This window comes from Chenopodium quinoa, unplaced genomic scaffold (genome assembly GCF_001683475.1).
Source record: "Chenopodium quinoa cultivar QQ74 unplaced genomic scaffold, ASM168347v1, whole genome shotgun sequence".
Classification (NCBI taxonomy): Eukaryota; Viridiplantae; Streptophyta; class Magnoliopsida; order Caryophyllales; family Amaranthaceae; genus Chenopodium; species Chenopodium quinoa.
Genome location: NW_018744874.1, coordinates 1507289 through 1525012, shown reverse-complemented (window position 1 = coordinate 1525012; position 17724 = coordinate 1507289). Strand labels below are relative to the sequence as shown.

The 17724-nt window shown below is 34.7% G+C and overlaps 2 protein-coding genes across 2 annotated transcripts; both read left to right on the top strand.

Annotated features, from left to right (window-relative positions):
• Positions 1-890: 890 nt before the first annotated feature.
• On the top strand, positions 891-6096 carry LOC110705075 (guanine nucleotide-binding protein subunit beta-2). The gene is made up of 6 exons (XM_021882910.1): positions 891-1454; positions 1587-1681; positions 3178-3602; positions 4472-4829; positions 5258-5371; positions 5797-6096. Exons 1-6 carry the CDS (start codon positions 1325-1327, stop codon positions 5830-5832), a joined length of 1158 nt encoding a protein of 385 aa, XP_021738602.1. The 5' UTR covers positions 891-1324; the 3' UTR covers positions 5833-6096.
• Positions 6097-13854: 7758 nt separating this feature from the next.
• LOC110705074 (transcription termination factor MTEF1, chloroplastic-like) lies at positions 13855-17474 on the top strand. The gene is made up of 2 exons (XM_021882909.1): positions 13855-14074; positions 15716-17474. Exon 2 carries the CDS (start codon positions 16484-16486, stop codon positions 17354-17356), a length of 873 nt encoding a protein of 290 aa, XP_021738601.1. The 5' UTR covers positions 13855-14074; positions 15716-16483; the 3' UTR covers positions 17357-17474.
• Positions 17475-17724: the final 250 nt, after the last annotated feature.

Below are 17724 nucleotides of genomic sequence, written 5' to 3'. Positions count from 1 at the left end.
TTTATCGAACAAAATTGAATATAAAATTATTTGCTATCGTGTTCTAAAAAAAAAAATTGTAATTTTAAAGACAAACTAGTTTGTTGAATACTAAAGGAGTGGTCAAAGGAAATAGGTAAAGTAGAACAAAGAAGAGTTGTCAAAACTCAGAGAAGCACTATATATTGTAATCTTCTAAATGAGATTACATGCCATTGTATTAGTATATGTATATGCACTACGGAGTATTATAAATTGAATTCACTCAACTAGTATTAGATTGTTAAGAAGTAACATAAAGTGTAAAATGATAATAGCGTGGATGTGATTCATTTTTAAATACATGTTTTAAGTGTGAGTTTACACACATCGATGCGTGACATATTCGACAAATAATTTTTCTTAATTTTCAACACTTTTACAGTAAGTCATTTGAATAAATCTTTCTTTGAATGAACTACTCCCATTGGAGCTTTTAATCAACCAAAAAACTCAACCCAAGTCAAATGTCAACTACTCCATCCGTTCTCATTTTTAATGTGAGCAATAACTACTTCAAAGCCATCAACTTTTAAAATATCTTATGCAACCGTTGTATATTCTACAATCCTACATAATGTATCCAAATCACCTATTAACTAATCAAATCATTAAAAATTCCTTATTTTAACTTAATCATTTTCCTGAACCGTTAAACTTTTCAAATCATATTAAGAACAATGTATAGTCATGTAGCGTAACCGTTGTAATACGTAATACGGAGTAATATTTCCCGACGGACCCTACACATACTTGTATTAACAATCAATTTGACACCATGTCATCCTACTCCGAACCTAATTTCTAACACATTAAGTCCACGTCACACGCCTAATATCAGGGCCCCGGCGGCTGTTTTCAGTCAACTTTCCTCTTCACAAGTTTGTCAGCTAATCATCTCTCACAAAAACACCAACTTCTCTCTCTTCTCTCTCTCATTTCATTTTCTAACATTTCCACCACTTCCACTTTTCTTCTTACATGCTCTCAACTTTCTCTCTCCTCCATTTCTTATATTTTTCCAGAACCCTAAAATTCTCGCTCAATTCTCGCTCATTTTGAATTTCTGATTTTGTTTGCTACATTTTAACTAATTTCAGGCGATTTTTGATTTTAATTAGGGTTTGTGAGATTGTTTGCAGTTTTTTGGAGGATTGTTCAGCTTGAGAATCGATTTCTGCTGTTTTTTTCAGTTTCGTCTTGAAATTGCCCTAATTTTAGTAAATTAGGGTTTGAATTTGAGGAATTTCTGCTTCAATGTCGTGGAGATTAGATTTTTGATTGTTTTGGAGTGAAATCAACGAAGATGGCGGAGGACAAAAAAGAGAAAATGTCGGTGACAGAATTGAAGGAACGTCATGTTGCTGCAATAGAGCAAGTTAATTCTCTTAGAGAACAGTTGAAGCAACGACGTCGTCTTCTTTTAGATACTGATGGTTTGTTCCTGATTTTTCTCTCTTAAAAATGAATATATCTGATATTTCTGGAAAATAAAATGTGAGTTTTCTATTTTTAGTAAGAGATTTTAAGGTAAATTGAGGATGTTTTGTTTGTGGATTTTGTTGCAGTTGCTAGTTTTGCGGCGGCGCAAGGGAAGACTGCGGTGAGCTTTGGACAGACGGATCTTGTGTGCTGTAGAACATTGCAGGGTCATACCGGAAAGGTAGCGCCTTTTCTTTCATTTTTTACACCTTTTAAATAAAATTGAGGAATTCTGTTTTATAATGTACTTTTGTTAAGGTAATTGATTTTATGTCACCCTGATTTCTAGTTTTAGTGATTGGCATCTGAACAAAATGAAATTTGGTGCTTTAATTTGTGGAGCATAATGCTGATTATGTGAAGAAATTGTGAGAAATTTTAACCAATTTTATTCTTATTAAAAATTTGGATTAATTTAATTGAAATTGTATTGGAATATTAATTTGACATTGATCATTGCATTAGTAATATGGTGTATAAAATATTTTGAAAATAATTTACCATTATGTATTGAGTGACATATAATGCATGCTTCTAAAGTTCTAGCCAAAGTGCCGTTAACATGGGAACTTGTGGTTTCTTTTGGATGCATCATGCATGTAATGCATTGTGAATGCTATTGAGAGTGAGGATGATGCAGTGAGAAAATTCTAGGCCAGTTAATTCTACTCTAATCAGAAAATGATTGTTACATTGTCCTACCCTTTAATGACATACGAAGTACTATTACTAGAAAATCCTTTATATTATTAGCTGGAGAATACTTATACTTTCCATTTACCAACGTTCCTCAGTTTAAGTAGGAGCCGATTGGAAAATTTAATACAAGTGATAGATTACTATCTTAGGATAGGATATGGCTTTTTCTAACATCCTATAATTGTGTTTATTTATTTTTGTGAACCATTTATGGACAAAGAATTTATACATCGTGTTGCTCTTCCTTTCCATAATAGAAAAAATTTGAAGATGCAGGGTTGCAATCGAGTTGTCGCGGTAACGGCTTGTAATGGACAAATAAAACAGATCGTGGCAAATGCGGTGTGAATTTTTGAAATAATTCACATTAATGGATGAAGAGGTGTTTATAGTTTTAAGTTAAATAAGTGTTCTTTGAATATAAGATACCATATTTATCAAAATAATAGCATGTAACATATTTGGTGAACAGTAATACTCAATATCATATTTATCGACTAAATAATCAATTACTATAATATTAAATGGATGTAACGGTTTAAAAAATGGTTTAACACTGCGAATCACCGTTACGGAACGGATGACACGAGGTGAAAGATGTGATTTTGTCGCGGTGTTATATAACGTGGTTTTGTAGAACGGAAAATCCAAAATCTGTTACAGAACGGTTGAGTTTTAATTCCATGCTGTAAACTGTCATAGTGTCATGTAAAGTCTGCTTCAAACTCCATTTGGGGCTAATTGAATGTGAGGAGAGGGAAATTTATGCCGAGGAAGCAACTTAATGTAGGACATATAGGTTTTTCTTTGAGTGAGTTTTTGATTCAATTCAACCATAATTTGCTGGTAAAATTAGCTGCTGGTAACTAATTGTATTTTACAACGATAGCTGCCAGATTTGGCGAATTGCTTTTTTCCTTGAATAACTTTTTGTCCTTACAATCATGAATTTGCCATTAATTGTAAAATGCATGCCAGGTGTACTCACTAGATTGGACCCCTGATAAAAACCGAATTGTTAGTGCATCTCAAGATGGACGATTAATTGTCTGGAATGCCCTCACTAGCCAGAAGACTCATGCCATCAAGCTGCCTTGTGCTTGGGTGATGACATGTGCTTTCTCTCCTACTGGTCAATCAGTTGCTTGTGGGGGACTTGATAGTGTCTGCTCAATCTTCAATCTTAATTCTACCACCGATAAAGATGGGAATTTGCCTGTTTCAAAAACTCTTAGTGGGCACAAGGGTTATGTGTCATGCTGTCAATACATTCCAGATGAAGATACCCACTTGATTACCAGTTCCGGTGATCAGACCTGCATTCTATGGGATACAACTACGGGATTAAGAACATCAGTCTTTGGAGGTGAATTTCAATCTGGCCATACTTCTGATGTCTTGAGGTACTTGAAGTAGAATTTTGTATTCTGTAAAGCTTGACTTTCTTTTCCACTTTGGGGGCATAAAAAGAGTGTATTTCTGAAAATAGTTGCTTGTGGTGCTTTTTACTGTGAAGTCTTACTTAGTCTTTCTCTGCCTTAGTGTTCTTCCGGTGTTCAAATTGTTTGCCTGGTTCCTTTTGTGGTTTGATTGCTGTGGGTAGATTCTGGAATCTATTGGCTGAGAGACCAGAAAAATCACTATTAACTAAGAATTAATTTTCTTATATATTTTATGGGGCTATATCCTACTATCATAGCTGTGATTCTTGGTACACAATTGGCACGCAGTTATGCTTTAGCTTTCATGCTGGCATTCTCCTATTTTGCAAATATTGAGAGAATCAACTATATAAACTATTTTCAAGCTCACTTAAGATAATACGTAATCATTATATGTGGAACATGCATAGTTCTATTGTATGTAATAATAAACAGAAAATAAGTTGGACAAGCTAGTTCGGAATTAAATTTAACTTCTCTTCTGCATTACTTTTTAACCTTTAGTCTCTGCTAACAAACAAACATATCAAGAACCTATGTAAAGTTAGATAATGGGACTTTTTGATCGTATAAATGTTTAGATTTTTTTTATTACTTACAAAATGGAATCATCAAATCCAATATCCTGTCTATAAAGCATGTGAAAACAACAGCTTCGTTTCTTGTCACTTTAGTTTTCTATGTTTGCTTAATTACCTTGTTGTCTGCTTTTGGACATGTATATTGTTTCATTTATCTTCCTGTTGTTTGCAAAACTATATGAAATAGAATACTATGGTTGATTTTTTGTAGTGCTACAGATGAAAACTGTTCTTCTGTGTACATTTCAGCATTTCGATCAGTAAAGCAAACAGTAAAATGTTTGTATCTGGCTCATGTGATTCAACTGCTCGATTGTGGGATACTCGTGTTGCAAGTCGCGCTGTGCGAACATTCTATGGCCATGAGGGAGATGTAAATACTGTGAAGTTTTTTCCAGATGGTAACCGATTTGGCACTGGATCAGATGATGGCACATGTAGATTGTTTGACATTCGTACTGGGCATCAACTGCAAGTGTACCACCAGCCACGTGATGAAAATGAAGTTCCTCAGGTGAAAACCATTGCTTTCTCCGTTTCAGGAAGACTTCTGTTTGCAGGGTATTCGAATGGTGATTGCTATGTCTGGGACACTTTACTTGCAGAGGTATGAATTTCTGCTGTCATTACTTGTTTTTACAGTTTCTATGGGGATAGCCAGCATGATGCACCACATAACTGAGGTCCTGGGATCTATTGTTTTATAGCTAGTTTTCTTTAACCAAATTAGAGATTATTGATCATAAACTGAACCATATGAAAAAAAAATTTGCTGTTGACAAAAAAAAATATGGCAGAAATCAACCATTGATGAAGCATTCAGGCTCTTGATCCGGGGGTTAGATTATAGCCTATTGTCTGCTATCTCTGTGCTGTCCTTGAGAAGATGTGTTTATCTGCTTTACATACTTGACCAGTCTCAGTATGCTCTGAGTGCGATCTGACCTGTTTCATTTAATTGTGATACTAAATTATTAATAGCTTTTTATTGTAAATTTGTAATAATGGACAGATGTGATGTGTTTGTTATCGCAGGTGGTTCTTAATTTAGGGTCTCTTCAAAACACTCATGGTGGAAGAATCAGTTGTCTGGGCTTGTCAGCGGATGGGAGCGCCCTCTGTACTGGAAGTTGGGACACAAACCTTAAGGTTAGCACCTTCTCTCTCCCTCTGTGTGTGTGTCTGTGTTCGCAGAACCTTAATTTGCCAGAGATTTTTACTGGGTCATTTTTGTAACCCAATCCACTAATCCTGAGTCTTGATTTTAGATTTCGTGTTTATTAAAGATTTCTTTCTATTAAAGATTTCATGTTCATTAAAGATTTCGCAGAACCTAAGTCTGAATTATCATTGATTTCATGTTTATCAAAGATTTCTTTCTATGGCAGTTTATATGTTCTTTTGCATACAATGCTAATCAAAATTGTGAATTAGTTTTTGTTTGTTTGAAAACTCCTAATCACTAAGAATTTTAGATCTTTTTTTTTTTTTTTACTTCTTCTCTCATTTAACTGAGCTTCTAATTCATCTGAAATTGAATCTAGTGATCATTTTGTTTTTTGTTTGTTCCGCAGATTTGGGCTTTTGGTGGTCATAGGCGGGTGATCTAATCTCTAATGACAGCTAAATGATCTCATTAATTATCAGACTTATCGTCACTGTTTGAACCAAAATATTCAAGTCTACTCACTTATATTGTAAATTAATCCTTTGTATTTCTCTTTTCTTGTAAACTTTGATGGAGATGCTAATGATTTAGTTATAGTTATCATCTTTTAGTTACAACACTGCGAATTTTGGTGTGAAAATTTGCTCAATGAGCTTTGAATGGCAAGAATCCCTGGTTTATCATAAAGTCGAATTAATTTTTGTTGTGGAATGCATTCTGCTTTTTAGATTGTTATGAACTTATGACTGACAAAATTGCAACAGCAGCCTTGAGTAAATCCCGCCATAAGAAGCTTAAGGAGATCAAAATGTTTACGCTTACCAGTATAGAACCTGTTAAACAACGGTTTCTGAAGAATCTGAACGGCTGAACCCTGTTATTTGGATCAAGGCTTCTATGTTTTGTGTATTTGAATTTTTTGTGTTTGGATGTGATGGCATATTGGCATTCATGTTAAATACGAAGTAAAAGAAATTCTTTTTTTGATGATGCATAATACAGTTTATTCCATAAGCTTCCTTTCATTGAACTACACATTGGTCTACTGTTTTAACCAACTATAGGCTATTTAAAATTAAACAAATTATAAGTACTTAAGTAGTTGTGAAAAAATGAGATTTATTCAACAAATTTTCTTTGATCTAATATTCCATCTAATAAAACTCAAATACATCAATACTTTCTCCATCTCATGATATAGGTCCTAATTCATTTTAAGCAACCTTCAAAAAAATGTTTGAATTTGAATACTACGTATTAAAGTTAGTTATGCTTTAAAAAAAAGTTTAACAAAGCTAGCAATGTCTCTCAAAAATGTATTAAGACTTTTTATTTTGTTTTTTTTTCTTCTTTTTTTTTCATGTATTACTCTATAATTAGAAGAGTCTTAGGTTAAAGAGAGAAAATACAACTTGTCTTTAAACGGCCAATTTACCGGTTTACAACTTACGCCAATTTCATTAACTCAAGCCTACCACAAATATTTATGACAACATATAATGATCATATATGGTTCCAAACGACATTATATGAACCCGAAATGTATCCCCTAAAATCTAAAGGGTTTACTACACCAGGCTCCGAAACCTCCAAAGTTTCTCAAAAAGCGTGGATATTAACCTTCAATTTTGCTTTTTTTCACCCGAAAATAAATATTGCCAAAATGTTTATCATGGTCCATAATACCCTCCGAGAGTCCAATTGGGTGGGTGGAACCATCCTATTTGCCTTTAAACGGCCAATTTATCGGTTTACAACTTGCACCGATTTAATTAACTCAAGCCTACTAAGAACATTTATGACAACATATAATGATCATATATGGTTCCAAATGGCATTATATGACCCTGATATGTATTCACTAATATCTCAAGGCTTTTCGACAACAGGCCCCGACACCTCCAAAATTTCTCAAAAATCCTGGATATTAGCCTTCAATTATGAAACTTTTTAACTTTTTTCACCAGAAAGAAAAAATTGCCGAAATGTTTTACCATGATCACTAATACCCTCCGGGAGTCACATTGGATAGGTGGAACCATCCAATTTGCCTTTAAATGACAATTTTACCGATTTACAACTTGCATCGATTTTATTAACTCAAGCCTACCACGAACATTATGACAACATATAATGATCATATATGGTTCCAAACGGCATTATATGACCCCGAGATGTATTTACTAGAATTTCAACATTTTTCGACACCAAGCCCCAAATCTCCTCCTAATAACCTCCGGGAGTCCAATTAGGTGGGTGGAACCATCCAATTTGCCTTTAAATGGCCAATTTACCGATTTGCATCTTGCACCGATTTCATTAGCTCAATCTTACCACGAACATTTATGACAACATATAATGATCATATATGGTTCCAAATAGCATTATATGACCCCGAGATTTATCCCCTAATATCTCAAGCCTTTTCGACACCGGGCCTCGAAACCTACAAAATTTCACAAAAAACATGGATATTAGCCTTTCATTTTGGAATTTTTTTACTTTTTTTTGCTCGTAAATAAAAATTGTCGAAATGTTTACCATGGTCCCTAATACTCTCCGGGAGTTCAATTGGCTAGGTGGAACCATCCAATTTGCCTTTAAACGGCCAATTTACCGGTTTACAACTTGCAACGATTTCATGAACTCAAGTCTACCGCGAACATTTATGATAACATATAATAATCATATATGATTCCAAACGGCATTATATGACCCCGAGATATATATTCCCTAAAATCTCAAGAATTTTCGACACCGGGCCTCGAAACCTCCAAAAATTTACAAAAAAGCGTGGATATTAGCCTTAAATTTTGGAGTTTTTTGACTTTTTTTCGCTTGTAAATAATAATTGCGAAATGTTTACCATGGTCCCTAATACCCTCCGGAAGTCTAATTAGGTGGGTGGAACCATCCAATTTGCCTTTAAATGGCGAATTTACTGGTTTTCAACTTGCATTGATTTCATTAACTCAAGCCTACCACGAACATTTATGACAACATATAATGATCATTTATTGTTTAAAACAGTATTATATGACCCCGAAATGTATCCCCTAAAATCTCAAAACTTTTCGACACCAGGCCCCGAAACCTCAAAAATTTCTCAAAAAGCGTGGATATTAGCCTTCAGTTTTGGAATTTTTTGATTTTTTTTTTTGCTCGGAAATAAAAATTGCCGAAATGTTTACCATGGTCCCTAATACCCTCCGGTAGTCAAATTAGGTGGGTGTAACCACTCAATTTGCCTTTAAACGACCAATTTACCGGTTTACAACGAACATTTATGACAACATATAATGGTCATTTATGGTTTCAAACAGCATTATATGACTTCGAGATGTATCCCCTAAAATCTTATTTCTTTTCGACACCGGGCCCCTAAAATTTCGAAATTTCTCAAAAAGCGTGGATATTTAGCCTTCAGTTTTGGTATTTTTTGACTTTATTTTGCCCGGAATTAAAAATAGCCGAAATGTTTACCATGGTCCCTAATACCATCCGGGAGTCCAATTGGGTGGATGGAACCATCCAATTTGCCCCTAAACGACCAATTTACCGGTTTACAACTTGCACCGATTTTATTAACTCAAGCCTTAGCCGAACATTTATGACAAAAATAATGATCTTATATAGTTTCAAACGACATTATATGACCCCGAGATGTATTCCTTAGAATTTCAAAACTTTTAGACACTAGGCCCCAAAGACTCCAAATTTTCTAAAAAAAAGCGTGGATAATTAGCATTCAATTTTTGAATTTTTTTGACTTTTTTTCTCCTGGATATAAAAATTGCCGGAATGTTTACCATGGTCCTTAATACTTTTCGAAAGTCCAATTGGGTAGATGGAACCACTGAATTTGCCTTTAAACGACCAATTTACCGATTTACAACTCTTATCGATTTCATTAATTCAAGCCTACCACGAACATTTATGACAACATATATGGTTCAAAACGGCATTAATTATATGACCCTGAGATATATCTCCTAAAATCTCACGGCTTTTCGAAAACAGCCCCCGAAACCTCCTAAATTTCTCATAAAGCGTGGATATTAGCTTTCAATTTTGGAATTTTTCGACTTTTTTCGCCCCGAAAATAAAAATTGCCGAAATGTCCACCATAGTCCCTAATAACCTCCGGGAGTCCAATTAGGTGGGTGGAATTAGCCTTTAAACGGCCAACTTACCGGTTTACATCTTGCATTGATTTCATTAATTCAAGCCTACCACGAACATTTATGACAATATATAATGATTATATATGGTTCCAAACGGCATTATATGACCCTGAAATTTATCCCCTGATATCTCAAGCCTTTTCGACACCGGGCATCGAAACCTCCAAAATTTCTCAAAAAGCGTGAATATTAGCTTTCAATTTTTGGAATTTTTTTGACTTTTTTTGCCCGTAAATAAAAATTGGCGAAATGTTTAACATGGTCCCTAATACCCTCCGGGATTTCAATTGGCTTGGTGGAACCATCTAATTTGCATTTAAACGGCCAATTCAACGATTTACAACTTGCATTGATTTCATTAACTCAAGTCTACCACGAACATTTATGACAACATATAAATATCATATATTGTTCGAAACAACATTATATGACATCAAGATGCATTCCTTAAAATCTCAAGGATTTTCGACACCTGGCCTCGAAACCTCCAAAATTTCTCAAAAACCGTGGATATTAGCCTTAAATTTTGGAATTTTTTGACTTTTTTCGCTTGTAAATAAAGATTACTGAAATGTTTACCATTGTCCCTAATACCCATCGGGAGTCTAATTAGGTGGGTGGAACTATCCAATTTGCCTTTAAATGGCGAATTTACTGGTTTACAACTTGCACCGATTTCATTTACTCGAGCCAACCACGGATATTTATGACAAAATATAATGATCATTTATGGTTTAAAACAATATTATATGACCCCGAAATGTATCCCCTAAAATCTCAAAGCTTTTCGACATCGGGCCTCGAAACCTCAAAAATTTCTCAAAAAGCATGGATATTAGCCTTCAATTTTGGAATTTTTTTGACTTTTTTCGCCGGAAAATAAAAATTAACGAAGTGTTTACCATGGTCCCTAATACCCTCCAGTATTCTAATTGGGTGGGTGGAACCATCTAATTTGCCTTTAAACGACCAATTTTACCGGTTTATAAATTGCACCGATTTCATTAATGACAACAAATAATTATCATATATGGTTCCAAACGACTTTATATGGCCTCGAGATGTATTCACTAAAATCTCAAGTCTTTTTGACACCGGGGCCCGAAACTTTCAAAATTTCTAAAAAAACGTGGATATTAGCCTTCAATTTTTGAATTTTTAGATATTTTTTCGCCTAGAAATAAAAAATTTCGAAATTCTTACAATTGACCTTAATGCCCTCCAGGAGTCCAATTGGTATGGTGGAACCATTCAATTTTTATCTTTAAACGACCAATTTACCAATTTACAACTTGCATTGATTTCTTTAACTCAAACTTACCACGAACATTTGACAGTATATAATGGTCATTTATGGTTTCTAACGACATTATATAACCCTGAGATGTATCCCCTAAAATCTCATTTCTTTTCGAAACCGGGCCCCGAAATCTTCGAAATTTCTCAAAAAAGCGTGGATTTAGCCTTCAATTTTGGAATTTTTTTGACTTTTTTTCGTCCGGAAATAAAAATAGTCGAAATGTTTACCATGTTCCCTAATACCCTCTGGGAGTCCAATTGGGAGGGTGGAACCATCCAATTTGCTTTTAAACGACCAATTTACCAATTTACAACTTGCACCAATTTCATTAACTCTAGCCTACCACGAACATTAATGACAAAAATAATGATCACACATGGTTCCAAACGACATTATATGATCCTGAGATGTATACCTAAGAATTTCGAGACTTTTAGACATTGGGCCCCGAAAACTCCAAAATATCTCAAAATGGTGGATATTAGCGTTCAATTTTTGAATTTTTTGACCTTTTTTCGTCTGAAAATAAAAATTGCCTAAATGTATGTCCAATTGGGTGGGTGAAACCATCTAATTTGCCTTTAAAAGGTCAATTTACCGGTTTATAATTTGCACCGATTTCATTAACTCAAGCCTGCCACGAACATTTATGACAATATATAATGAGAATATATGGTTCCAAATGGAATTATATGACCCCGAGATGTATCTCCTAAAATCTCAAGTCTTTTCGACACCAGGCCATGAAACCTACAAAATTTCTCAAAAATTAAAGCGTGGATATTATCTTTCTATTTTGGATTTTTTTGACTTTTTTTTCGTCCGGAAAAAAAAATTACCGAAATGTTTACTATGGTCCCTAGTACCCTCTAGGATTCCAATTTGGTGGGTGAAACCATCCAATTTACCTTTAAACGACCAATTTACCGGTTTACAACTAACTTGCACCGATTTCATTAAATCAAGCCTACCACGAACATCTATGACAACATATAATAATCATATATGGTTCCAAAAGGCTTTATATGACCCTCATATGTATTCCCTAAAATCAAAGACTTTGCGACACCGGGCCCCGAAACCTCCAAAATTTCTCAAAAAGCGTGGACATTAGCCTTTAATTTTTGAAATTTTTGACTTTTTTCGCCCGGAATAAAAATTGCCGAAATGTTTATCATGGTCCCTAATACCCTCCGAGAGTCCAATTGGATGAGTGGAAGCATCCAATTTGGCTTTAAACAGCTAATTTACCGGTTTACAACTTGCACCGATTTACCGGTTTACAACGACCAATTTAATTAACTTGCACCGAACCCGACATGAACTGATATTGACCCAAACCTGTTTCACCCGTCAAAACTCGAATTTAACCCGAATTGTTACTAACGTGACCTGAATTCAACCCGAGCTGTTCTTAACCCGACCCCGAATTAACCCAACCTGTTACAAATCCGACCCGAAATCAACTCGACTTGTTATTGACCTGACCCAAATTAAACCCGACTTGTTATTGACCCGACTCGAATTTTACTAGACCTTTTACTTACCCGACCTAAAAATTCATCCCGAAAAGTTACTAACTCGACTCGAAATTAACACGACTTGTTATTGACCCGACCTAAATTCAAACCAAATTATTCCTGACCCGATTTCAAATCACCTTAAATGCAATTTAGACCACCTTATTATTGTTGATCAAAGCATTTTGTCTAGGGAGACCAAGTCGGTCCAGGCCAGCAAAAGAAATGAGCATCATCCTCAAATTTAAGACTTAAATATAGTATATATTTGTTGTATGGTCAAAGGAGATAATTATTTTCCTAAATTATAGACTATTCACTAGTATATTGCCATATATTTATAGTCAAAGGTAATAATTAACTTGATAAAAATGATAATTATTTATTTATAGTTAGTTGAACCCGAATATGACCTGATTTGGAAATGACGCGACCTGATTGGAACCTGCAAATGATTGACTTGAACATAACCCACCTTGAATCCGAGAGTGACCGAACTTGGAAATGACCCAACCTGATTATTATAACCCGCAAATTATTGACTTGAGCTGAACCCGACTCAAACCCGAGAATGACCCGACCTGATTCTAACCCGTAAATTATTCACTTGAACTGAACCCGAGAATTACCCTACCCCGTTCGTTTTAACCCGAATTAAACATGACCTATTGCCCACCTAACCCGAATGTAACCTGACCTGTTATAAACCCGACCCAAACCTGATAAGAAGTATGACCCGACGTGACCCGACTCAAGCATGACCTAACCCAAACCGACCCGCATAGGTTATGGAATTAATCCGAATTGACCTGACCCAGTCTTACCCGACCCAAACCCAACCCGTTTACCCAAATTGACAGCTCTAAGTACAAGTTCAGCACATGGAAAAGCTATAACTTTTGCAATAAATAAGGAAATTTTATGCTGTGATAAATGAAATTTTCATGGTGTTTAATACTTTAATTGGGGTGAACTCATTTAAAAAGCTAGGCAAAAAGTGAAATATGCACTGTAATACTTCATCCGTATCGTAATAATCGCAATATTTTTCATTTACATTCATTTCACAATAATTGCAACAATTATATTACTCCGTAGTAATTTGGTAAGGACCCATCACTATTAACCCCATTTGTATAGATATTTCTATACAGAGTATTTTTCTCTCCCTTTTACCCCACTTGTATAAATATTGTAATTTGTTTTTTTACTAACTATAGTCTAGATTATACGAAGTAAAATTTACCTTACGATCACTATCCTATGAATTTTCTAAAGCTTAGGGTCTGTTCACTTCAACTTAATTTCAGTTTAATTTCAGTTCTGTTCAGTTCAGCTACAATCAGTTCAATTTAGCTCTTAATTTTCGTCTCTTATAAAATATTCAGTTCAGCTCAGCTCAAGTATTATTTTGAAACGAATGAAATATATATGAGACTATAAATTAAAGCTTAAATAATACTGAGTAAAAAAAAAAAAAAAAAAAAAAAAAAAAAAAAAAAAAAAAAAAAAACAGCATCAAAAGAGAAGAAACACAACGAAGGAATCAGGAGTGAGAGAGTGAAAACTAAAAAAGGAAAAATGATATACAGAAAATGGAGTTTGCTCAGCAGCACCGCGGTTGTCACCGCCGGAATTGTCGGTGCCGTCGCTCTCGGAGATCTCCTTTTCAATCGCAAAGTTAGTCTCTTTCATCTCCTTTTTCTAATTCTGCCCTAGATTTGACTTTTTGATTTATCATCAATTCATCATCTTCATCGATTTTACGATTATAATTACGATTACAATTTCTTAAAGTTACGATTTTTAGTTCTATACCTAACTATCAGAATTTTGAAATTATCAATGAATTTGAAGTTGAAATTATATATCAAGTATAATTGATTTTTTAGGGTTAACATGATGTTTTTATTGAGTTGTTTATTTGTTGTTGTTGGGCTATGTTATTTCATTGATTTAGATTTGTTTAGCTAGGAAGAAAAACGATTTCGTTGACAAAATGTAGCCAAACATTCAAGAAAGATTGTTAAACTTAGCTAGTCAATATAGTAGGCTTATTTGACAATATTTGAATGAGAAGAGAGTAAAGTTTTGAGATGGAATTTGTTATAAACATTCAAGAAACATTGATTCTACTGAAATTTCCTATTGATGTTATCCTCATTTATTTTGGCATATGCCTATGTGGATGGCTATTCGAGGAACGGAGTATATTCTTGGTTTATGCAATCGACCCCATCCAATTGGGAATCGAACTTTGGTAGTTCGGTTTTGTTGTCGTCGCTGTTGTTTTCTTGCCATATGCCTATTATGAATGTTTATGTTTGTATTTGTTAGAATACCTTATTGTTTGTCATCAATTTTGAATTTGTCCTCGTTATAGCTTACTACTTTGGCTTATGTTATGATTTGACTGATGCGAATGGAGGGTTTTTCAAAGGTGATTTGATTCTTTAGCTTGGATAGTTCTAGGGTAGTAAAATTGTTTCTTGGAGATTGTTACAGTATACTCATTTTCTTGATTTTGTAAGCTTTGTTAAATTTTATTCGTTTTCTTGATTGACATGAATGAATGGATTCTGACGAGTGGATCAGATTTATTAGCTCGGGTGTTTCTAGGGTAGTAAATTTGTTTCTTGGAGATTGTTAGATTCTATTCATTTTCTTGATGATCTTGTCAAGTTGTTCAATTGACATTGGGGTTTTTGAAGGGTTCTTAGATGTTTCTAGGATAGTAAAATTGTTTGTTTGATATTGTTAAATTATACTCATTTCATGATGATTACATAAACATTGTTTTAACTTCTAATCATAAATACCTTGACATTTAGATTATAAACTTTGTTAGGATGTTGTCGTCTCTTTTAGTTGTCTACGTATTTGGCAGATTGGTATATATTTTAATCTAGAATCCTTTTCTCTAATTTGAAAATGGATTGTTTATTCAATGATATTGTGAGGACTAGTGTAATCTAGTATAACATTCTCATGGTTTTTTATGAGGACTCCAGGGAACCTATATTCCCGTGACAATGTTTTATAATACTCATAATAATAATCTCAGAGCTGACTAGATGTTTTGTTTGTGGAACTGAGAGAAGGTTGGCTTACTAATTAGTAGGAACTTCTCTGTGTTAGTGGTTAATGCTTATGCTGAACTAACATGGTGGGAATCATGAGATGTATTCCTTTCTGAATCTATAGCTAGATGCTTTATCTATCCTTCTGTTCAAATAATCCACAGTTCTAGCTCTCAATGCTTAAACTTATAAATTATGGTTTGCACCAACTGATGTTAAGCTTGTTTGTGTTTTGCTGTAGGATCCTTATCCGGTACCAAAATTGAAGAAAGACAATGCATTGTCATTGAAGTAGAAGTATTTCTCAAGGCTGTATTGTTTTGACCCGAGCTTCTTCTGAAATTTGTTTGTTTTAATGCAATGGAACTGTTGAATAATATCTTACATGAAATTGTAGTTGTGTAGCCGAATAAATTTCACCTTGTGGTTACAGACAGCATTTGGCATATCATGCCTACAAAATTAATGGAAAAATCTTTCTCATATCATTTCTCACTTGCTCTTTTTTTTTCATTGCATCTCTAGCGCATCACAGTGTAAATTTATATTGGATGATATGTTTGCGTGTTATATGCCTACTGAGTTGTGTCACAAGTCATGCTATAATTTGTGTCAAGAAATGATAGGAACAAATCATATACTACGTAATTATATTATGTTATGTTTGGAGGTAGTAATTATATTATGTTCTGTTTAGTTTTGTTTTCTGTCAGTTAAATTTCTTGGGCATTCTGTACTTCTGTTAGCCGTTGCATTTCGTTTGAGTTTAATTGGCCAGAATAAGATAAATTTAAACTCATGTAAGCAGCTATTTTATGGTTCTATCACTTTGGTCATGTAGTTAAAGATCTTTGCATTAGTAATTTAGTACAAAGCAATTTGGAAAATTCATAAAATGCCAATTTTTTTGGGCCACTCACTATTTTTGGCATCAACCATTATCTTATCATCTTATCATATCCCTTCTACCCCTGAATTCAATGATAACTCTTGCTGAAAATTTTTGGAGATGCTACTTTCTTTCTGCCCAACGTCTAAGGTCTGCTTCTCACACCTTCGAAGTTCAAGCTACCAGTCCCCGTTGCCTCCTCCTGCCAGTGCCATTGTCATCTGCTCTCTGTCTTCTTCCCCTGCCACTGCCATCCGCTTCCGCACTTCATACCGTGAAAAACTAGCCTACCTAAGAAATCTTGGCATTGTAGATTCGAATCCGAAAAGCACCAATGTGCCCTCTCATGCGAATTTGGATAAAATTCTCACCATCATCAAATTCCTAAAATCTAAAGGATTTTCAGATAGTGATATCCCAAAACTTACTACCAGTTGCCCTAAACTCTTCTTGTCTGATCTTGAACCAGCTGATATTGGACCTGTATTCAGTTTCTTGGCTACTGAGGTTGCTGCGTCTACTCGTGAATCCTGTGGACTTATTCTTTGCTGTCCTGATCTCTTGTTCTCCAATGTTGACTACTGCTTGAGGCCAACACTCGCCTTTCTTACAAGCATAGGTCTCGAGAGGCTGAATTCACCAACTAATCTCAACGCCCACCTTCTTAATACGCGTGTTAGTAAGTTTGAGACTAAGCTTGACTTCTTAAGGAGCATTGGGTTTACATATGACGAGTCAATAAAAGCATGTGCGAGGCTGCCTGCAATTTTCGGGTATAGCATTGAGAATAACATGGCGCCGAAGGTTGAGTACTTGGTAGAAGGGATGCAAAGGAGCATTGATGAAATAAAAGAGTTCCCCCAGTACTTTGCATTTAGCTTGAGAAGAAGAATAGTGCCTAGGCATATGCATTTGATGCAAAGGAGTGTCCATATTTCATTGAAGAAAATGCTGTTGAGTGGTGATGATAAATTTTATGCCAAATGGAAATGAATATGTAGTCTTTCCCCCATTGTTCAGCTAGTTTGTACAGGTCAAAATTTTCCAGATTTATGTAATTTCTATTTATACTAATCTAAGACAACAGAAAGGCCCCATTTTCCTTTCTTAATGCGTCCCTAAAAATTGTTCCATGATATGCATGTACATAGAAGAATACAATTTTTCTCACAAACATCATTTTAGATACCAGATTTTTCTCTCATCAATTCTACTCGACAAAAGTTTTAAAATGTAAAGTACGATTATAGGGCAAAGATCTGATGACAAGTATAACGCATCGATTTTTGAAATACTGCTTGTGTAGGCAGTATCCCGACTAGAGAAATGTCAGGGGAACCACATTAATATACAGTGCAGTT